At 36.7% G+C, this 23,332-nt stretch overlaps 3 protein-coding genes across 7 annotated transcripts in view; 1 reads left to right on the forward strand and 2 right to left on the reverse strand.

Moving 5' to 3' along the window:
• Positions 1 to 23,332, forward strand: part of LOC133720587 (serine/arginine-rich SC35-like splicing factor SCL30A) — a 72,579-nt gene that overhangs the window by 46,027 nt on the left and 3,220 nt on the right. The gene's annotated exons all lie outside the window — the stretch shown is intronic.
• LOC133723257 (rRNA biogenesis protein RRP5-like) lies at positions 511 to 3,855 on the reverse strand. 5 transcript variants are annotated; one of them, XR_009852923.1, is made up of 5 exons: positions 3,449 to 3,855; positions 2,576 to 2,744; positions 1,670 to 1,716; positions 1,490 to 1,581; positions 1,169 to 1,387 (listed from the first exon to the last, which is right to left on the reverse strand). XR_009852923.1 is itself a non-coding variant. In XM_062150075.1 (4 exons), exons 2-4 carry the CDS (start codon positions 2,608 to 2,610, stop codon positions 842 to 844), a joined length of 336 nt encoding a protein of 111 aa, XP_062006059.1. In that variant the 5' UTR covers positions 2,611 to 2,744; positions 3,449 to 3,855; the 3' UTR covers positions 511 to 841. The 5 variants fall into 5 exon arrangements, 1 of the variants encoding a protein (XP_062006059.1); XR_009852922.1 differs by having other exon boundaries at positions 1,670 to 1,725; XM_062150075.1 differs by lacking the exons at positions 1,490 to 1,581; positions 1,670 to 1,716 and adding an exon at positions 511 to 964 and having other exon boundaries at positions 1,210 to 1,387.
• On the reverse strand, positions 5,767 to 22,916 carry LOC133719977 (rRNA biogenesis protein RRP5). The gene is made up of 40 exons (XM_062146176.1): positions 22,663 to 22,916; positions 22,344 to 22,555; positions 22,035 to 22,175; positions 21,735 to 21,908; positions 20,344 to 20,443; positions 19,238 to 19,353; positions 18,931 to 19,053; positions 18,728 to 18,799; positions 18,470 to 18,562; positions 17,819 to 17,932; positions 17,603 to 17,722; positions 16,893 to 17,078; positions 16,717 to 16,791; positions 16,036 to 16,172; positions 15,257 to 15,391; positions 14,897 to 15,042; positions 14,746 to 14,811; positions 14,424 to 14,530; positions 14,175 to 14,255; positions 14,001 to 14,075; positions 13,811 to 13,912; positions 13,379 to 13,547; positions 13,126 to 13,274; positions 12,803 to 12,886; positions 12,600 to 12,700; positions 12,169 to 12,322; positions 11,904 to 11,978; positions 11,626 to 11,773; positions 9,561 to 10,203; positions 9,287 to 9,347; positions 9,044 to 9,189; positions 8,764 to 8,947; positions 8,465 to 8,563; positions 7,926 to 8,299; positions 7,647 to 7,823; positions 7,164 to 7,260; positions 6,936 to 7,091; positions 6,619 to 6,849; positions 6,447 to 6,530; positions 5,767 to 6,358 (listed from the first exon to the last, which is right to left on the reverse strand). Exons 1-40 carry the CDS (start codon positions 22,823 to 22,825, stop codon positions 6,251 to 6,253), a joined length of 5,778 nt encoding a protein of 1,925 aa, XP_062002160.1. The 5' UTR covers positions 22,826 to 22,916; the 3' UTR covers positions 5,767 to 6,250.

A 23,332-nucleotide genomic window follows, 5' to 3' on the forward strand; every position in this document is an offset into this window, starting at 1 on the left:
GGCAGCTGCTCGGCAGATGTCTCGGCAGCTGCTGCGCAGCTGCTCGGCAGCTTCTCGGCAGGGGCTCGGCAGGGGCTCGGCAGGGACTCGGCAGGTCCTCTCGGCAGGTCTCGGCAGATCCTCTCGGCAGATGCTCGGCAGGTCCTCTCGGCAGGTGCTCGGCAGGTCTCGGCAGGTGCTCGGCAGGTGCTCGGCAGGTCTCGGCAGGTCTCGGCAGGGCTTCTCGGCAGCTTCTGCGCAGCTGCTCGGCAGGTCTCGGCAGCAGTCTGGCAGAACTCGACAGCGGTCCGGCAGCGGTTCAAAACTTCCGGCAGCCGGTTCGGGCGGTTTCCGGACGGTTCTGGAGGTTCTGAAACCGGTTCTGGGCTTCTTGGATCAAGGGCTTTGATATGTGCTAGGGTTTGGAGGTTTTCTGTTGGTTTGGAAAAATGACTTCGATCGGATTTTGAACTCCCTCTACTCTTTTCAATTTCGATTCTAATTCTAGAGCAATTTCGTGCTGATAACGTGTTTAAGGACAAGCAAAATTGACAGAGAGAGAGAGGGAATAGAGATTCAAGTGTGTTTATTCATCTCATACAAGGAGGTATTTATAGGAATACATTTGAGGTGTGAGATGCTTAAAGAATGATACAACTTTGATGACAACTCCATTTCTAGCTTTACATTGTGGCATTGTGGCTGTGATGATGGAGATAACCATGCTTGTTCCTCTTTGGCATAAAGCTTATCATTTAGGTCACTATACCTATCTTTACACTTAAGCACCTCTCTTTATACTCAAGTATATATCCTATACATGAAATAGACATATAAACAATGACAACAATAATCATATATACTACAACATTTTTAGTATTTTTATTACCTCTGGAGGACTTCCATATTTGATTTCCAAATTAAAATAAGCCACCCAAACATTGAGCTTCTTGTTCTCTTCTCGAAAGTTTATTGTTTCCAAAGCCCCTTACAGACAAAAGAGCAACATTAAAGCTAACTTATGCAAATAAGGTATCCCTATGAACATGCACGAACCCACACACACGCACACAGAGGACATCCTAGAAACTAAAAGCACCATAAAACAACCAACACCTTTTTGTGTAGTAGTACTTTAATTAATTAATTATATAACACTAAACATTTAGCATATATGTTATCTAATGTAATAGTAGTAAATGGGCAACAGGTGTTTTTTCTAGATAAATACCTTTTAGCAATAGAGCGTGCCTTCTCAACATCAGCCATAGAGAGCACAAATTCCATATATTTTATCCAAACATAACTGCTATTTGGAGAACTTCTAACTAGTTTCTCAAATTCCTCATCAGTCCTAGGTATATCTTTCTCCAATAATCTTTCCTCAGCAGCCCTTATCTCACGCTCCCTGCACAAATTGTTTACATGTTAAAAACAGAAGGGAAAGTGGGGAGTGCATTGAAAACCTTGAACAACAAAACAAAAGCCAAACAAACATTAGTACAATCACCTCTCATCCCTTGCTTTTTTCTTTGTGAGCTTCTTTCTCTTGTCATCTACCGTGTCTCTTGTTATATATGTGATATTAAGGTTATCTGGTATCTAATATTTCCAGTCTAGACAGTCAGAATATACGATCCAACTAGTTGGTTACCAACTTTTTTTTTATGTTCCCAAAACCACAACCTACCTTTGATCACCACTTGGAACAGTTGAAGTCTCCAACTATTGTTCTGACTGTTCTTGCTTCATAAGAACATATGAGATTCTGTACTTGTCTCTAATGAGAATATATGAGTCATTTGTGTTACAGCAGCTGTGTATTCAACTTTTAATGGCATATCATTTCTATTTTTTCTGTGGATAGATGGTACTTTCCTAATACTAGAAGAGCAATTCAAATGTCACTAAAAGCACCTAGTTATCTGTTACTGACAAGGTTGAGAGCAGGCTTGCAGGGTGGAAGAGCAAAATTCTAAACTTAGCTGGAAGAATGACTCATTGATTCTGTTACTTCATCCATGCCCATGTATCCTATGCAGACTGTGAAATTACCAGTATCTGTGTGATTCCCAAGATCAAATGAACAAAGATATTCTATGGGGTGTTTATAATGGACAGCAGGAAAATTCATCTTGTCAACTGAGATTTGGTTTGCAGACCCAAGGCTTTTGGTGGTTTGGGTATTAAAAAGACGAGGCAGATGAACCAGGCAATGCTTGCTAAGATTGGGTGGAGGATGATTCAAGGTGATGGAGGCTTAATTATGGTGTAAGCTATTACATCAAAAATATGTCAAGTTCCAATCAGCCAAGTATATCCAATCTTTATGCTACAATTAACTGTTAGCTTTCTATTTCATTTTTCCTTTGTTTCTCGAAGAAAACTTAAAATACATGTATTGTCTACTCACTAAACTGAACAATTATATGAATATACTAACTTTTGGGCTGCTTAAATCTATAAGCAGGAAGCAAGAATCATAGTTCATATACCACTTCTCCTCTGGATACATCTTAGGCATCATATTCATTATTCTGAGAAAAATTATAGAAATGGAAAACAAAGTCATTCATTATTAGTTGCCCATGCATACCTTGACCTTATCAGGGAAGTTGTCTTCTTCCCCATTAGAATTCAAAGAACTGCTACTTCTGGGGATGTTAATGATCACCTTTTTCGACATCATGCTGTGGGTTCTGTCGGAACCTTAACCCCAGAAAATGATGTCTCCTTTCTACATAAGCTGTGAGTTACAACTCTTCCTGATAAGTCATAAGCAAAGAAGTTTAGCATTATCACACAAATGGCTGGTTTCATAAGCAATAAAAATATCAATTTGGTAACAAAACTAAGATCGATAAAACATAATTAAGCTTAGGGAAAGTGGGAAGATACTAGTACTTTTCCATGAGTATGAGTAGTAAGAAGTTTTCGGTATACCAAAACAAAGTCAAGCCATCAAGAAATTTGCACCAACACTTAAGATAATGGGACCTTTCCCTTAATCAGCAGTGTCTCAAGAGCGCAGTGATTTTCCAAAATGAACACCACAATCAATAACATGCGCAAGTAGAAAATCCCAATAAATTTACAAAACTAAATCTCCATCTCACAGCAAAATTTAAGGGGGACTTTTAAATTCAGCCGCAAATGGAATTTAGACATTTGAAATTTCCAACCCATTTTCATCATAATCAATGAACATGGCCGCAATAGATAATGATTATATTCCAACATATACACACATCAATTCAATATTGAATTTCAAAGAACCACCGCAACCAAAGTACTTGATCAATCATCAATAAATTAACAAAAAAAAAAAAAAAAATTCAACCCAACGGGGAAAATCAAGATTCGATTTTGAAGAACCCCACAATCAACTTACTCCTAAAACCCAATGACATTTCGAAATCAAACACATAGAAAAGACTCAAACCGAAAAGTTAAGCTATCAAAAACCAACCTTGACATTGTCGTATCCAGCGGATATCTCTCTCTGTATCTCTCTCTCTATGAGGGGATCAGATTTATTCTTCAGGGAATCTGATCACTCTCTCTCTCTCTCCGATGTGAATTCCCCTCTTCTTCTTTCTCTGCATGAGTTTGAGTAGTATACAGTGAACCAATGCTTAGTATATGCCAAATTCAAGGGATTTTACGTGAGTGTGAGGAAGCATGAATGGCACCGTCACCATGAGTTTGAGTAGTTGAGACGGAAAGCTTCAACGCCGAACACAATGCTCACCTAATTGGAAGAGATAGGTTGATCATGCGATTCATGATTCAACTACACAGTTCGGTTATTATAAAAAAGCATGCATTAGCTAGCTAACCAGCAAAACGTACGTAGTTCTTTTTCAACCTTCTTTTGATACAGTCATCCACAGATAGAGATAGAGATGGAACTCATTTATTTTCTTGTTTTTGTATTGTGTTTGTTCCCCTCAACTGTGCCAGCACAACAAACACAAAGTTACGATTATACCGTTATGGTCCTACAACCAGCGCTAGTCCTTGGATCATAAAAGGCATTTGGGCAGTCAAAGTTGTAGGGGAATCTCCTCCCAAGTATCATTATGAGGTAGTTCGTGACTGTCCATCAGCCCCTCTATTTGACGAGCAGGTAATGTTTTTTTCATTTTTTTTTTTTTTTTTTGGAATATACACATCTCTAACAAGTTCTTTTTTGAGGGAATTTGCATTCAAAATGCAATTTCATTCAATTTTACCTACTCCATGTCTAATATATATTATATCTAATTATCTTTTACGATTTCTTCTTATCAGCTTAGTAACGACGTTACAATTGCACTCTCTAAAGCTTGGCCCAGTCCCTATCCGAATGTCAAGACAGCCATGGAAATGTGGAGAAATGAATATGAGAGTGACGGTTCATGTACCGTAGATATATTACCAACTTCTACGGATTATTTAATGAAAGCACTTTATCTGTGGGAGAAACTCGAGTTTCACAATTTGATGGGGATGAATGGCAAGTATAAGCCAAATACTAAATATGAAACCCAAGACGTGCTGAACGACATCGAAAATCTCTATCATGTCCAAGTGATATTGATCTGTAACGGTTATGAACTAGTGCAGGTCAGGTACCATTGGGTACTGGTAAATTGCTTGGGCAGCCAATCAACTTGTACAGGTCTTATTCAATATATTAGGAGGTAGGTAGGATTATATTGTTAGGGGAGTGCTGCCGCCTTAAAGCCTGTATGTTTTTCTTTTGCTTAAGCATCTGTGCAATTCTGATTTAAAATTTGAAGTAGAAAGTATCTGTGCCTTAACCTTCTTGAATAATAACTTGGTGCACTTATAATCTCCCTCTCTGTCCGGTACTCATCTTCTGGTCAATCTTAATGCCAAAAAAAATAAAATCTTCTGGTCAATCGTTCATACCCCGCAACTTCTTCCGACTCCAAATTTGATGCCCTGCTCTCTTCCCAACGTTTTCTCTAGCAAAGATGCCGCCTTCCACTTTCCCCAAAAAATCCAATCCTAAGATTTCCATTCCCAGTTTCCCCTAAATCAAAATCCGTGAACCATCACCATGGGGAAGAACGACTTCCATACGTGCCAGAAGCAATGCCGCGACGAGAACGGCTTCAAGTGTCACTGCTTGAGAGAGTGCCACCAGCACCAGATACTCATCTTCGGTGAGAATCCCAGTAGCATTCAAATGTTCAAATTAATTCATCAGTGTTGATAGTGGTCAGAGAACAAACTAGAGTGTACAATGCAATTTGCATTACATGAAGATTCTAGTTCCCTAAGATGATGTCAATTACTCTTAGTCTACTATTGACTGCTTGTTTTACTTAATCTTCAATTCTCAGTCTTCTGTCATTTTGCCGAAAGTAAGGGTGCCGACTGCCAACTAGCATAATCCAATCAAAGAAAGACATGGTGGTTCCAGAATCAGTTGCATTTTACATGAAAAGAATGCTTGGTGCTCCAGCAGAAGTTACAATCCTAGACACACAAGGACATTTCCCTCAGTTGACTATTTATCCTTTGCTCTTAAAGGTTCTCAAAGGAGTTCTCCACATCAAATAGATGCATGACTATATATCTAAATAACTTTGTTCTTTTTAAGAACTTATTTTCATTGCAAAATTCTTGATTTCCCACAAACAAATACCGCTTTCAATATCCTACAATTGAGGTTGCAAATGAGCCGTTGTTAACTCAGCTAGAGATGTAACCTACTTTCAAGAAGTGCAACAAAGTTTCTGAGTTGCCCTCAAACTGTTAAACAAGTGACCACGCTTCTCAGACAATTGACTGAAGCTTTCCAATACAATTTACTCTCAACTACAAAATTCATAACAGATTATGTAACATCTTACAAAACTCAAGGATACAAAAAGGGCCGAATTTCACCACCGCGTTGAAAATGTCCAATTCTCTTCCAAGACAACAAATTAATAAATCAGAGCCAATCCATCCTATATAAGTGTTACTTCTGGCGGCTAATAATCCATCCTATATAAATCTTCAATCCCATAACCCTTCGGGTATCCCACCTCAAACTCTCTTCATCATTGCAGCTATTTCTGAATCCATTTCATTACAAGGTACCATTTACAGTTTGACAAGCATTTCCCTGAAGAAGAATTGTAAGTGTGGTCAACCAATCATAGTGATCATGGTGGTGATAAATTGGCCATAGGGTCTCTCTCGTACAAGGCTAGCAGCTAACTGGTTAGCAATCTGAACAAATATTCTGTTCTTATGAGAAGAACAAGTGATGTCAAGCTACTGTATTCTCAACATAACTCATTGCCTTCTGTTTCACGTAATTGGCCCTCTCTTTGTCACCGTGACGCTCCTCATATTTCAGATATTTTTTGAACAAGAACTGCAAATCCATGAATGAAGTCCAAAATTAGCTTCAACAGAAAGAACAAAGATAAACATTCTCAGTTAATGCATATAATTGTACGCACTTTCATCTTTTTAGCTGGTAGGCTCAAACTAGTTGCCCTCTCAAACAATGCATGAATCAGATCAGTATCTCCAAGTCGAATTTCCTGCCACAATCAACAGACTAAGTGAATATTGTCTCAAATTTGACACTGAAAATAAATAACACTATAATAAATGACAACAGGGATTTACTTGATCAAGATAAACACTCCACAAGTCTGTTCTCTTCGGGTTTTGCCTCAAAATATTTTCAAACATGGAGCGCCCTCTCTCTGGGTTCCCACATTTGAACTCCAGGATGGCTGTCTGTGACAAGAATTTGATATGCTTATGCTTAGGAAGGATCTTTTCAGCACGAGAGACAAAATCCTGAACCCCATCCTGCTGTTGCACCAAGAACCTCTGTACCCGCCTTAGCCAAACCTAAAATTCCATGAAATAGTGTTTATAATTATCAAATACCTAATAGGACAAAAACAAATGTAGGAGTGTAGGACATCATAATGTACCTTGCAAGACTTCTTAAACCTCTTAATCATATTATCAGCAAGTTCATCAGCCAACTTGTGTTGCTCAGACCTCTCAAAGACTCCCAAGAGTGCTAGATGAACCTTTTTGGGATCATTATACTGCAACGCTTTTTGGAAGACTTTCATTACAGCCTCCTGAAAGACAGAAAATTAATGGACTCTGTGTCAATATTAGAAAAACAAGAGTGCTTTTAGTATTTTTATTACCTCTGGAGGACTTCCATATTTGCTTTCCAAATTAAAATAAGCCACCCAAACATTGAGCTTCTCGTTCTCTTCTCGAAAGTTTATCGTCTCCAAAGCCCTTTACAGACAAAAGAGCAACATTAAAGCTAACTTATGCAAATAAGGTATCCCTACGAACATGCATGAACAAACACACACACAATGGATATCCTAGAAACTAAAAGCACCATTAAACAACCAAGACTTTTTGTATAGTAGCACTTTAATTAATGATATATCAATAAACATTTAGCATATATGTTATCTGGATTCAACTCTTTTCTATTTCAACAAACTGTTAAGGGGGAAGAGGAGGAGGGGAGGAGGGGGGGGGGGGCTCTTAACTAGTACATGAAAATGCAAAGTTCCAGTTTATGACACATAGGGGGCTCTCATGATAAGTTAATTATATGATACAACTGTAATAGTAGCAAATGGCCAACAGGTGTTTTTCTAGATAAATACCTTTTAGCAATAGAGCGTGCCTTCTCAACATCAGCCATAGAGAGCACAAATTCCATATATTTTATCCAAACATAACTGTTATTTGGAGAACTTCTAACTAGTTTCTCAAATTCCTCATCAGTCCTAGGTATATCTTTCTCCAATAATCTTTCCTCAGCAGCCCTTATCTCACGCTCCCTGCACAAATTGTTTACATGTTAAAAACAAAAGGGAAAGTGGGGAGTGCATTGAAAACCTTGAACAACAAAACAAAAGCCAAACAAACATTAGTACAATCACCTCTCATCCCTGGCTTTTTTCTTCGTGAGCTTCTTTTTCTTGTCATCTACAGCGTCCTCCGCATCAGGAAGCTCTTGATCCTGGCTAACAATATCATCGCATTGGTCTACATCATCAAGAGTGACTTCAAGTGGAGGAACTAAAGCTCTTGATTCTGCTTGTGCAAGAAACTGGAACTCTGCATTTTCATGTTCAATATCCATGTTCTGGTCCCCAAGGAAACTGCCAACAGGACACATAACTGACTTAGAATCATCCACCAAATCAGTCTGTCTGATAGGTTCATCAAGATCTTGTTTTGGAGGTGTGTGGTCGCTATCCATAATATACAAATCCTTCATTCCGAGAGAAACTCGGTGCCTCTCCTTGTCCACCTGATAAAGGAAGGTGAATTAACTTATCATAAAATGCATACCAATATACCACATGTCACACAAACTATTCAAATGGAACTCTTACATGCAATTTTCACATAGTACACATAATTTTCTCAAAGGAGTATATACTTTAGAACCATACTTAACAGACAAGAAAAGTACCTTCAATATTTTTGCTGACACCCTCTCTCCTGTTTTGTATTTAGTTTCAACATTGTCCTTCTTATCTTCTGCAAGCTCTGACATGTGGCATAATCCAACCTAATAACAAAAAAGAGCACAAGAATCACTTTAACAAGAGTGCAAACAGAAGATATGATTATACAATCCTATGAAAACTATATGTCATTACAAATCCAGTGTTCTATAGGAGATAAAAAGAAGTGCCTCATGTATAAATACAACGTATGATGAGATGTTAGAAAAGAAAATGAACTTTGCTTGATGCTGCTCATCCTTACCACATTTGTATTGTCAATTGTGATGAATAATCCATATGACTCAACTCGTTTTACCCTGCCAGAGATAATATCTCCGACATGCAAGCTATCCAAATTATTCCTTGCAGATTGTGGCAAACTGCTTGCACTCAGTGACTTCAAGGTAACTTCAACTCTCTTTGATAAAGGCTCCACAGATGACACCCTGCACTTGAGATTCTCGGTAAGAGTTCACCACTGGATTTAATTTTTTACCAATAAATTTTGCACCAGCATGATAAAAGTAAACAAAATCACTTACCTGCCAGTAACAAGTTTTCCAACTGGGAATTCCTTTTCAGGATCATCAACATATCCATCGGATAAATTGGAGACGAGAATTTTGGCATCAAGCTTCCGCGAAAGCAAAATAAAACATCCTTTTGATGAAACATTTTTCACATAACCCTATCAGAATCAGAAAATCCACATAAGACTGCATATATAAGAACTTAGAAAACAATTTGCAAGCAAAGGTTAGGAACAGATAAGAAACTTCTACAACCTGTATGACCATATTAGGTTTCAGATTGTCAATCTTTTCCGGCCGTTCGGTATGAGTATGCCTGAACAACAAAATATGTTACTCCCTTACATAAAAAAATATATAATAGCAGAATCCGAGGCATGGCAACGCAGGTGTCTTTGTTAATATAAGAAAGATGTAAAAGGTATCCCAAATTGAGGCCAGAGCAATCTATATATTAACAAACAAGCACATGTAAATAAACACATAAACTTGCGTTCTAGACTAGAATATCTGGATAGCCATGACTTACTTGTCATTGTCAGGTTCATTGGAATCTTGACAAAGTGTGCCAACTAAAGAAGACCGTAATGACAAGTCAATGTGAAAAGTTCCCTGTCCAGAGCGACTAAATTCAACGACCTTGCATTTGACAAATTGACCTTCCTCATATCCAGACAATGGGTTGGACACCCATGAGTCAGAAAGCTCACTATAATGAACCCTGCCATACATATGGGGACCAATTTGCACAGTCAATCCACCAACACCTGGAAGTTTTTTAATAATTCTCCCACCTACAACACATCCCTCGCGAATATGAGCAGTTGCATTCAACATGCTAACATTTGCATCCGTCTTTGACACCTCATTATCAACAGCTTTATCAGCGACGGGAGTAAAAGGATATGAAACCAGCCGTAATAGCTTTTTCTCCTTGCTAACACTTAAAACATGACCAGATACAGCATTTCCCACATGAAAGCGTTTCTGAAACTCTTGAAGTTCACTAGGCTCACAAGCGCTGTCAAGAATGAAAAGCTGAGCCCTAACATTTCGAGATATTGTTAACCAGACCCATTCAGCATCCACCTTGTACACATAGCCAGTGACATGTTTTCCAATTGAGAAATCGAGATCTCCTTTCAAAATATTTTCCTCTATTTCACAGGAACCTGAAAAGAACACATTCTAGACCTTATAAGACTTCATCGGTTGAGGTTCAAGTACGTAAAATTAATGAAACAGTGATTTGGCCGACCACCTTAATTTAAACAACAAGAGCAGCTAAATATCTTAATCCGCATGAACACAGAAATTGCAGAAAAAGGGTACTTTAAACAAAAGAAAACAAGTACATTTGATGGAATTTGCTTCAGCTTCACTAGCAGAAAGTCAACAAGGAAACATTTTTACCGTGACAGAGTTATAGAGCTAGTAGACAAGAGTATTATTATTAGTACTATATAATAGAAGTATTATTCCATTTAAGCAATATTATTTAATGAATATTCTTTGGATCCACTGGGGGAGTTTTTAGTATTATATGAAAGTATTATTCCATTGAAAGAGTATTAATAACTATGTATCCTACTACTAGAGGATTTAACAATATCGCAGACAAGGATTTATCAGAATGGTTTGAAATAAATACAACAAATTCTACATGGAAAAAGATGGAGAAAAAAGTTCAATGGATCCTAGCAAAAGCAAAAGACATTTAGGGACTTCTTCATTCTTCACTTGATGAAGGAGTTATAGGGCTCAACCTACCCTGCCATTACTGTGACTCCAGCTAAATTTATAGAAATAAGAATATGCCCAAGAAGAATTGACGCAAATTCTCAACCTCTTCTGTTCCACAAGTGATTGATTGAACTTCTAAAAAATTTGATATTACTGTAGCATTACGGAATTGTATTCATGTCTTCACTAAACATCATGAAGGCCAACTATGCTCTGGTGTGAACATCATAATGCAGAAACTATCACAGAAGTATATACAACTGAAGATAAGGATATTTGAGCAGCATCTTATTTCTAGAAAAGAAGAATATAGTCAGTACTGCAATAGAAGCCAAAGAAATGCCTAAAGAGTTGCTAAATTTATGGAGATTGATGGTCCATAACTATACAGGAGGTACATTTCTAGATAAAAGAAATGGCATAAGTTGCCACCCGTTTGTTGAATACCCGAACTCTAGTAAGTAGCTTAATCTGTCGAGAAGAGGCATCCCTACTGATAAATAAAATATGTACGAAGATATAAGACGACATTCGTTTTTTTCCATATAAGAATAGAAGTATACATAGTATACACTCATGATGAGGCTCACAGAGTCAAAGTAGCAGATTAGATGGTCCATAAATATACAGGAGGTACATTTCTAGAAATAAGAAATGGCTTATATATATATAAATATAATATGTATGAAGATGGAAGAGGGCATCCATTTTTTTATATAAGAATAGATGATATAAATAGTTACAGATACTCAAGATGAGGCTCAAAGAGTCATAGAAGAGGTAAATTTATACTGATGAAAGAAAAAGTAGTGGAACCAATTCAGGGAATTAAATACTCAATATCACTTTACCTGTTAACAAACTAGGTTTCAATGACAGATCCCACTGGAAACTCTTTTTGTTGTTATCTGAATAATTAGTCTTTGCAACAATCCTTGCAGTGACTGTTTGCCCAATTCTGAAGTTGTTAAATGGATCTTCCAAAAGATCATCATTTACCTGCCCAAAAGGGGACCAAGGGAAAAACTATCATATGCCCTACCACTCGAAATAAAAGGATAACAGGCATATAGAGCGTCTAACAAAGTCAAATTAATGAGGCTTATATCAAATCATTCATAAAATTTACCTCTGTTATACGGACCCGTCCATGAAAGCCGATTCCAAACTTCAATCTTAGTTCAAGAGGCTTTATTTCAGTTATCTGGTTGGTGACAGCATGTATTAAGCACAACAAATGAGTACTCTACCAGTCCAATAGATGTACACGTCTATCCACATAAATACAAAACAGCTACTAGAAATGAAAGGAAAAAATCAAAGCTCATAATTAATGGTAAGATGCAAATAAAACTGGAAAAGAAATTTGGAAAAAGAAAAAGAAAAAAAATTACCTCTGCCTGGACCACAGATCCCACTTTGTAGCTGGATTTCTTCTTTGCCCGCTTTGAACTGGAAGTATCAGCGGACTCACTCAAAGAATTAAGTAGCAAAAGCAATCTCCCAACGGTTGTAGGGCTTGGAAGGGCCATAACAGTAGCATTGACACTGCATTCAGTGATATAATTTCATGTAACTGGCCAATCCTAAAGTAAGAACTATAACTAGCATTCATACAAATGTGTGTTTGTTCTCAAATGTCTTTTACAAAGAGTGATTTTTTTTTTTTTTTTTGGGGTGGAGGTGGGGGGATGGGGTAAAAAGTAAAAACATAGTACACCATTGAACCTAAAATTTATCCAAGACAACAAGGCCAAATATCATAGAGATATGGGAAACACAAGTGTAATATAGAAAACAATGAATAAGCACCAAGAGAATGCACCTTTGTCCATTCAGAAACTGTTTCTGAGGAAACTTTTGAGTGTTGTAGTCAGAAATTGATGCATATCCTACAGCATAGTTATACTTTGGGATAGAAAGAACCTGCAATTTACATTACAAAAGTAAGAGAAAAGAAGGTGACGATATCTAAAAACCAATTCTGCCAAACTATCATCTGTAAGTTATATCAACATGAAAACTTGCCAGGTAATTCTCCTTCACAATCTCAACCACAGCATTTACGGTCTCATGCATCTCCGGATCATCCGAGACTTCTCTTCTTCGTTTCTGAAATCAATGTCATGAAGTAGATAAAAACAAGGTATAATTTGGGAAAACAAAACATGAAAGCAGAGGTAATGAAACTTATGGGTCAAGAAATAACTGATGTAGTATCCCACAAGTAATAATTCAAGCGATGGAGGAACAGCAAACATCTGTGCACATTTTTCTTTCACTACTAACATACTCACTATTGAGTACAATCAAAAGCATAAAAACTAGAGATAGCTGGGAATGCATTTAACCTTCATATGAATTTGGCTCTTAGAGCTTTCTTGTTTTAAGTTAGTAATGAATTCTGGTTTGAGCGATAAGTCAACAAGGTGCTCTGCCTTGGCAACATCAAGTACAACTGCTCGAACAATGGAGCCTGTTTCTACAGTGGTACCAGCTACTGAAAACAGGAAAACAAAAAAAAAAAGACAAGGGAAATACATTACGGTTTGAAGAAAAGGGAAGAAATCAAGTAATTAACCAAGCCTTCAATAAATAACTGACATTGATAGTGCGTGATGAAACCGAAAACATCATTATATTTCTCAAAGCTGACAACAACTCCAATGTCCTTTGCCTCCTGGACCTTCCCTTCAACAACACTGCCAATGGAAAATCCTTCTGACCAATCTGATTTGGATTCTTTTGAATCCAACACTTGCAGCTTTGCAATCTGGACAACAAAAAAGAATTTGAAAGTTAAAAGCTATAAATAAATAAAAATTTAAATAAATCTAGCTGTATCATAATAGAGGAGCCAAATTTGCATAAAAAAAAAAAAAAAATTTAAAATACATGATACGGAATATATATCAATAAGTACAAGAGATAGTGTAGGAAGCTAATGGATATATTTGATTAAATATCTCAATAAAATAAAGAGCACTGGCCAATTCAAGATAACTCGAAGTAAAATCCTGTGCCCAAGATGTTTACCTTCTCCTCTGAAATAAAGTATTCCCGGATAAAGGAGGCATCTGTTGAAGAGCAAGATGACTGCTTCAATGATAGTGTTATCCTACCTGTTTCACTATTGACCTGAGAGAAAATAAAGAGTTCCGAAATGTGGTTACTAATCTGTTTAACAAGTTCCAATTTAAAAAGTGTAGTATAAACAGTCACCAACATCGAGTATAGTACTCCGAACAGACTGTCCAATGTAATAGGCTTCTGAAAGATCCCCTTTATGGTCATCCATTGCCTAACAAAATCAAGAAGAGGATGGATATAAAAATTGATGGATTTAGATAAAACAGTACTAGCAGTGAAGTAAGTAAACTTAAGGGGGCAAAGAAAGAACCTTGTGCCTTGGGGAGAAACCAGTCACACGCCCAAGAAAGCGAACAAAGCACCCAGTGTCAATTAAGTTACAAATGTAGCCCTAATGAAACAAATATGGTCACATGAATCAGGACACAACAAACATTTGCACTTTCAACTCATAACCAAAAAGAAAAAGTTACAATATATATATATATATATATATATATAGCTGGAAACCCCAGTTCCCACGAAAGAACTAACGTTACATGAGACTCCAATTGCTTACATGTACTACCGTATTAGGATGAACTTGACTGACTTCTGAAGGAAGCATGGGAGCTGAATTAATCAGAGAATGTTTTGCAGATAGGATCAAATTGTTGCCTTCAGTGTCTACATGGATGGAAGAAAACTTTCCAGGATTAATATTTTTCACTTCATATTAGTATTAAGGTTCATAAAGATTTAATTTACAGGGAAAAAAATTGAAAAGAAACATGAATTCACATTTTAAAATGTTTTTTCTACTGCAAGGTTAATAAAAGAGAAACTGATGAGAGACAATTATATAGAGAAATATCCCAGTCACTAAGGAGAATTTTTCGCACCTAAAACCAATAATTGATCAAATTCATAACCAGGCTTCAATACTGACTTCATCAAAGCAGCCAGCCCTGCATAACAAAAGAAACAATAAGAGAACAGCATACCAAAGAGCACAATAAACCGATAATCAAGATCTAGGGAAAGAATAAATACCATGGTGATCTGCCAAGTGGTCTGTAAAAATTGTGCCCATTGAGTAACCTTTTGCATTAACATAAACCATGACAGCATTGGGGGTTACCCGGTCAACAACTCCTGAAACCAGGCTGCCCAACTTCGCCATATCATCCTCAGAAACCCTGACAAGTGAACACTCATTAATTTAGATAAAAAATTACCATACCTTTCTTTCCTTTTTCTTAAGTTGATAACACAAAAATTAGTGCAACTGTGTTTACATTATTTTTGACATCGTTCCGAGACTAAGTACATTAGCGCATCCTTGATCATATCATAATTCACACGACTTGTTGATAATGCAGAGATAAAAAGTCATTGGACAAGAAATCAAACCTTGGAGGCCGTATTATCAAGCTAAGTTTGATTCGTCTTGATGTAGCATTAGAGCCGATAACTCTACATTTGATAACTTGTCCAACATGATACATTGAACTTGGGTCAGATCCTGGCTCCAATCCGAGTTCAGATCTGGTTAAAAATTGAAAAACAACTAATCAATAACAAAGCAAACATTAGACGTCACTTCAAACTCAGACAGGGACAGATGAAAAAAGAAACAACATCATAGAGCAACCCTTTTGTAGAAATGTCTGGATATTCAATAAGGTGTCCACACAAGGAGCTGTTACAACACATTGGAAGATACATATATAAAAATCACATATATGACCAAGAAACTTCTCCATTGCTTGTATATTTTCTTGGAGAACCAAACCATGCAATACATTCATAACTACGAAATAATAGTATATGATGTGATTAAACTTTAAAGGTTCAAAAAGACCACTTTCTTGCAAATGCATTTGTTGTCTTTCCTTGTCTTGACATACACTTGTACTCAACTGCATTTTAACTTAAAAATACTTGCTGGCTATGAGCCTGAATACTAAGCCAGTAACACTCTCAACCACAAGTAGTCAAAAATGTTGCCAGCAAATATACACCATTAAACATTTACAATAAAGATACCAATAAAGAAAAGAGGAAAAAAAAAAAAAAAGGATATTGCATGTAGTCATATACCAAATATGGATCATATCATTTTATAGAGAGATTCTGTAAAAAGAAAAATTAAACATAAATAAATAAGTTTCAAGTAGTAAGGGCCTAGCCTTGGGGCAAATCCTTGGACTCCATTGTAAAAATGGACAAAGCAGCCACGCTCTTCAATCTTTCTTATCCACCCATGTGTTATTAATCCATCAGCAGCATCAGCATATGAACTAAGAATCCCCAGTTTTGACTTTACCTGTAATCCAGCAGTCATGCATCAGACAATAAACAAGAGAGGCTATTCTGAAAGATACACACACACACAAAATCAATCAATGTGCGGTCCCCTGCAGATAATTTTTTGTACTGAAAATTACGTCTTATGGCGTCTAGTTGAAAGATGTACAAAATAATACTTACTGTTCTTAATCTTAAAAGAAACAAATATGCCCCGATTATTGTTCTGTAATTGATAACCTACTGATAGAGTGACATATGAACATACCTCATGCGATCTAACAATTAAAAAGGAACAGAGAGCACTTGTTAGTCTGTTCTATTCAACCTAATACTATCGAGTTAGAGCCAGCGAATGATATCTCTTCTGCCACAGGGCCACAGCATTGACAAATAGTATCGTTTTATGCATTGATAAGACAAGATTGGGAATTCGAAATGAGGTAACTTCCGAAAGTTTTATTTAAAGTGGTCTATAAGGAGGCTGTGCCTAAGCAATACTAAGCCAAAATATATGTATATAAAAAGATAATAAAAACTTTGAAGGAAAAGACATGACATACAAGTGTTTTCTTGTGTGTAACAGTTATTCTCTTGGACTTGCAACCAAGCACACGGAACAGAAGTTCAGCCCCAACCTGCAATAGTGGCACAGGAAATGGAATAAAAAGTTTCAAAATTACTTTACCAAGGAGAATCAAGTGAACAAATTTTATATAATATAAGAAATGAAATCTACCTTAAATTTTTTTCTGGGCTTTGCAATTTCAAATTCAGACATATGAGTAAGAGGACAAAGAGCCTTCACACCACCAGGGAATTGCACGATAGCCCCAAAGCTGTCAACAGCTATTATTTTACCTCTCACAACCATCCCAGGTTTGACATCAGAGTGAGTGAAAACTGACCCTTCAAATGCACTTGCCTGCTTGAAAGAAAAGAAATTAGAGACTGATAATATCAGTCAAAAACAAGATAAAATATCCACCACTTGAACAAAGGCACGATACAGCCAAATGTGACATGCATGGAAAGAAAATATAAACAGAGTAACCTAATCTTATTAAAAAATAATTATTAAATAATAAAAAAACGCAGCATACATGGAAATCACCAATCAAAATTGCTGCTTAAGAAATATCATTAACAGCAGAGGGGAAGAGAACAGAGAGATTAGTTCTTAATTTTTTCTAGATGACCTAAAAGTATGCTCCAAGTCTCCAAGGAAGTCTAGAATCAACATCCATCATACAAAATGCAACAACAAGAGAGCCATCACCATATTCAATCAGCAACAGGTGTCAGTTGGTTGATTTATATGAAAATGTGACTCATTTTTCAACAAGTGACAACCATGCATACAAGCTACATATTATCCAGGAAAGAGACCACATGTGATATCGCAGAAGAGTCTGTCTGCCACCGGAAACAAGATTTGAGAAGCACTACCTTCAAAATCCCTGTGGCAAGCCCTTCCAAGTGCCTAAACCCAAGAATCCTGACACGAACACGAGTACCTTCCTTGAACTTCTTTTCAAGCTTCCGAACTTCTTCAGCCACATCAGATATCTATAATTTAAAAGAAAGAAAAATCAATATAGAGAGAGAGAGTAACACCGGTGTAATCAAACGAACCTCAAAGATAGAGCCACAAAATGAACATACACTAACGTATGCCGGAGTTGAAACTTGAGTAGATGGTATTTCAAGCAGAAGGCCCAATCCTCTATCAACCCTCACTACCTTTGCATCGTCACATATATCTCCAATTTTGACATGCTGCACATGATTCAGTTATTAAAACGTGAAGGGAACTACAAAAGTAATAGCCATAAACCAGAGGGGGGGGGGGGAGATAGAGAGAGAGAGGAGTATACAAAAGCTCATAAATTCTAATTTTATCATTCTCTTCGTCTTTTACTAGCATAAGAATACCCTAAGATCTTTTTCCAGATAAAATAATATTTGCAAGATTGCAGAATGTTTATACAGTCTTTATTTGGAAGAAGTCCAAAATGTTGATACTTACCCAAACAAAAGCTCTAAAATTTAAGGGAAAAAAAAAAGGAAAAGAAAAATATTAGGATCAGCATCTACTTAAACAGGAAAAATGGAACCCAAGATGTCTACCCTGCCTATGTGCATTAAATATGAACCAGGCATGACTAATATTCAATGCTAGATGCAAGAAACCAGACCATAGCTGCACAATAAGTAACAGTAAAATTTGAACAAGGAAAGACAAACTTCTGATTTCAAAAGTTATCTCAAAACATATCCCATACTTTGAGTTTTTATGAATGTGAAATAACTTACTGAAGGAGGAGCCTTGTTGCGAACAAGATGTGGATTTAGCGTCAAACCAACAGCTCTAGTTGAAGGATCGACAAATAATACTCGAGCATTGAGCTAAACAAAACAGCACAGAAGAGATTAGAAGTGCACAACTCACAACTCAACTGGAAAATGAACTCAAACACACCAAGGTTAGAAGTTGGCACCTATTCCATTTGCCACCAAACCATTAAAGGCATGAAGACTACTGCGATATAAATTACAGGTTTTAAAATTTACCTTCTTGTTTTGATTGTAATCTTCCTTCCAGTTTGTAGTAGGGTAAATATTTTGCAGATGAAATATATCAACCTGCAAAAATGAAATGGAGAAATATATAGATAATACCAAGAAATTAACTTCACATACATTGCCGTCCAGTTGTCTTTTAATTATAACATTGATTGATTCTGTAGCTGATGTTGAAGGGATACAGAACTTACAGTTCCAGTAAAATAAGTAAGAAATGATAACATAACCCCATTTTCAAGGGTGGATAGCACACGAGCATTGACCATCATCCCCGGAACAAGTAGATCAATTGAAATTCCCTTGAGATCTTTGGTCTGTAAGAGTTCAGAAAGAAAATTTTTAAATCAGAAGCGAAACTGTGATGAGAAAAACACCCATTATTATAGGTTTTGAAACTGCTTTTGATGTTATTAGAACGTTTATAGAAAAATAAAATAAAATACAACAAACACACACGGAAAGCATACAAATTTATGAAATAAAGGCATGGGGGCATACCACACACTTCGACACCATCTCTGGGTCAGAACTCATATGAATAACCTTGCGGGTTTTATCAACTCTTCTAACAGCAGCTTGAAGCAGTTGACCACTGCTCACTTGAACCATGCTGTCTGTAAGAAGAAGAGAATGAGCTGGAACATATAGGAGAACCAAAGACTCTTGAAACAGAGTGCTTAAAATAAAGTAACAAAACATGGAATCACATCAACAGAATACAGATTCAGTCGCCCAATCTACAGTGGATACAAATTTTCATTAGTCAGGCAACCAAAAAAAAAAAAGAAATCATGATCCTTTACTTAAGGTTAGAATGTCTCATGTGAAAGCTTGACTCCTTTGGCTCTTTAATGGCAAGGAGGAAAGAGAGTACTTTGAAAAGTAACTTTTTTATCAACATAAGGCTGTGGTATATAGCAACAAAGCCTCTTTTCCCACCTATGAGGTGTCAGCTATATGAATCTTCGTCCTGCATTCCGCGTGCTTATGGGAAATATTTTCATTTCACTACATGCTATCATAATTTTACTAATTACCTCTACCAAGTAGTAATGTTACTATTTCTTTTCCTCTTCTGCAAGCCTACTCTCAATGCTGATTTAATCACTCCAAGTATTACACCTATCTACCTTCATCAAACAAGTCCAAAAAATAGTTGATTCTCTAATTTTGTCTGGAACCAGAGATGTTTTTGGGGTGATCCAACCATTGATGCTTTACCTTGTCAAATACGTAACCATTTGGAAAACTACACTCATTGGTTTATCAAAATATGGAAAATGTAATACAAATGAGGCTTTGAAGATTTTTTTTTTTTTTTTTTTTTAACTAAACCTTAGTGGTCCTCATGTGGAGAATTTTAAGCAGAAGTGGTCAGAACATACAAACGCATAGGCAAAATGCCATCTTTATGTGTAAGGAATCATGGCTTCTCATACTAAGATAAGCATCTTGCATACGCAAGAAACTTACTTCCATTGTTTAATTATTTCTGACTGGATATGTGTAATCAGGATTGATATCAGCTAAGGCACTGAAAAGTAATTGGCATACATAAGAAACAAGCATGGGCACTAACAAGAATGAAATACAAGTCAACTTACCAGCTTGGCTATTTTTTGGCAAAAACCCTGTGAATGAAGATAAACCAAAATGAAGAATGTAACCATGGTCTTCGATGCTTTTAATATAGGCTGTAAGGACCTGAAACAATAATTGGGAAAGAAAATTTTAGAAGACAACTCCAAATTGTCAACAGAGAGCCATAGCATTCAGTAACTTGGACCCACTATACAAGATGACAAAACACTGGAATTAGTATTAGAATGCAAAACTTCATAATGTCCTGTTAATTTTTGTTTAGGGAAGAAAGTTTGATTAATAACTGAAAAGTTAAATTAAGGTTTTTTTTTCTTTTTCCCTCACTTGGCAAACTGTCTGAAATTCTCCTGGTTTTTGAAATTCTTGTTAATTTTTCACATTTGTCAGCACTCTCCATCGAAAAATTCTAGCAAGCCTCTAGGACTAATGGTGAACTGCTTGCTCCAACCGTTTGGATATATGAGCTGAGGTTTGAATCTATCAAAAAACAACAACAACAACAAAAAAGATGGCTTCATCTTATAACAAGAAATTTCACCTACAAACACACAACTTATCCTACATCTAATCATGTTCAATCACAATCAATTTTTCAGGGATTAAATCAGTACTTATAATGGAAAACAACCTTCACAGAATACGATCATGGGAAAAATTGATCAATATCCTATTCATACTGTCACTAACAACAGGAGCAAATACAATCAATATCAAATTCATATGGTAGTCATGTTTAATAACTAGTCCTGACATCACATCCCCTCCCCTATACACATAGAGAATGGAATTACAAAAATTAGACTTCTCAGAACTCTATTTGGAATTAATTTTGTCTGAGTACTTCAGTGGGCAATAAAGTAAACAATCGTATAATCATTATAGATGAATATGGAAACATATTCAACTGAATGTCATTGTTTTTATACAGTTTCTTAGTAACAATGTATGTAAGAACATTTTATTTTTAACCTAAATCATGCAAATGCCTCCAGCAGTTTGATCCATATGAATATTCAACTTTTTCCTCTATGAAACCTACTTTCCTACTACATTTTAGAGTAAATAAAGTAAACCACGGGGGATAAGAATTGTACTGAATTTCCTCCAAGTGTAATTAAACAAATGGGATATATACTTATAGTAGGTTGCTTGTCTGGGTTCATATGCAATTGTTCCACAGTTGTTGGAGGATATTTATTGTTGAAGAAGATTAATAAAATAATCCAATCATGTCTTTCCTCCTACTAGGCTACTAGAGATGTTCCATCTTATCAGGTACAAAGTTTACTTATAATCCAGAAGATTCCCATGATTTACCAATAAAGCAAATATTCCATTTTAAAAAGTTAAAACCAAAGTGATTAGATCATCTCTCTTTTAGTTAGTTACGTACCATGCCTTCTTGAACAGAATCCAAAGTGAAGCCTTTATGCAACAAAGAGAGGCGCAAAGAAAGCCAGATCTTCCGTTTCCCTTTCTCTTTCTTATCCTCATCCAATTGCAACACAATGCAAGATACCAGCTGCCCTATCCGGAATATGCTAGGGAGGATACTATCTGCTAAAGCCTGTTAAAGATTAAGATTGGATTGCTTAGAGCACTGAAATTGTTGTAATTGATACCTGCTTAATTAAAAATGAATACATTTATATCAACAACAATGGGAATCAAATACAGCAATACTGATTATTACCTCAGTTTCATCATCCAGAATAGGATCAAAAGCATCAGACGCTCGAACTAGTCCACGCAAACCCCCTGGAAGACTAATTACAAGGTCCTTTTCATTGACTTCGGCAACAACTCCCCAAACCTTCATCCCAGGAGATATATTCTGACCATAGGCAAAGCAATAATAAGTACATCAACAATGCATACTATGTACTACATAACCTTCACTTGACATGACCTAGCAACATCATTTCGCCTACCGGAGGCAAGCTAAACATGCGTTTGTACATATTCAAATGGAAAATTCAAGGATTTATGTTTGAAGGAAGACCTTCAAAGTGATCTTGTTTGCATATCTAGGTAGTTTTCCAGTGATGCCATCTCCGAAAAGCGAGCCCATCTCGTCCTCGTTTACAAGGCTCTCCTTCGGCACCCTTTTCTTCTTCCCTTTCTTCTTCATCTCCCTCTCCTCTGCCTCGAATTCGGCATCAACTTCGGCCCGAATTTCGTCGCGTTCTTTTCGATTCAATGAGCTCCCTCCACCTTCAATTCAATTAAACAACGAACACAAAAATATGAACAAATTAGATTCCAGTAGAGTTTTGGAATTGAAAAGAAGAACAGAAGCAATAATTTAGGGAAGCATGAACCTCTGGGGAAGTCAGGGACGTCGTCTTCGAGCTGCAAAGCCATGGCGGCGTTGTTGTGATCCTTGTTTGGTTTGAAAGGTTTTTTAGAGGATTTGTTGAACTTTGGAGCGTCTCTGGGGTTCTTGTTATTCCCTCCCTGAGGTTTCTTGGACGACGGTGCCATGTTTGCAGAGCGATACCGGCAGCGGGGAGTAGAGAGTGTTTGGGGGGTTTTAGAGGTTTAAGAAGCGGAACCTCAATAAGGGTTTAAACTCTGCCCACTGCTGGGTTTAGGGCGACTGGGTGAAGGGAGACCCAACGACGTCGTTTCGTTTATCTTCAGGAAACGGCGTCGTTAGCCTCAGCAGGTCTTCGCACGACGTCGTTCTTTTTCTAATCAACTAGATATTACTGGTTTTTCATTTTTTTAAAACTGCTTTTAGTTAAATTCGTACCCTTTTTGTACAAAACACGTACGCCTCTCTTCCATGCGCATGTCTATTGAAAAATTATTCATGCAGGGTTGTCAAGTTCAATACCCAACCTAAAGTAAGTGAAAGTTAAGAAACTCGATATTTCAGTTTGATTTTGTTTGGTTCGATTTCACTTAAAATAAAAATAAAATACAGTGAAAAATATATATTCAGGAAAATTCATAAGAACCACACACAAAAATAAATAAACAAATAGG

The sequence above is a fragment of the Rosa rugosa genome, chromosome 7 (assembly GCF_958449725.1).
Source record: "Rosa rugosa chromosome 7, drRosRugo1.1, whole genome shotgun sequence".
NCBI classification, from domain to species: Eukaryota; Viridiplantae; Streptophyta; class Magnoliopsida; order Rosales; family Rosaceae; genus Rosa; species Rosa rugosa.

What these genes read in the sequence shown, in the direction of transcription:
- LOC133723257 (XM_062150075.1), bottom strand. Translation starts at nt 2,610, where the DNA reads ATGGGGAAGAAGACAACTTCCCTGATAAGGTCAAG. An exon ending in ACTTCCCTGATAAGGTCAAG is followed by an intron (nt 1,388 to 2,575) that starts GTATGCATGGGC and finishes CAATTTGTGCAG; the next exon opens with GGAGCGTGAGATAAGGGCTG. An exon ending in CACGCTCTATTGCTAAAAGG is followed by an intron (nt 965 to 1,209) that starts TATTTATCTAGA and finishes TGTCTGTAAGGG; the next exon opens with GCTTTGGAAACAATAAACTT.
- LOC133719977 (XM_062146176.1), bottom strand. Translation starts at nt 22,825, where the DNA reads ATGGCACCGTCGTCCAAGAAACCTCAGGGAGGGAATAACAAGAACCCC. An exon ending in ATTCTGTTCAAGAAGGCATG is followed by an intron (nt 20,444 to 21,734) that starts GTACGTAACTAA and finishes TTATTGTTTCAG; the next exon opens with GTCCTTACAGCCTATATTAA. An exon ending in GCCAAAAAATAGCCAAGCTG is followed by an intron (nt 19,354 to 20,343) that starts GTAAGTTGACTT and finishes TTCTTCTTACAG; the next exon opens with ACAGCATGGTTCAAGTGAGC.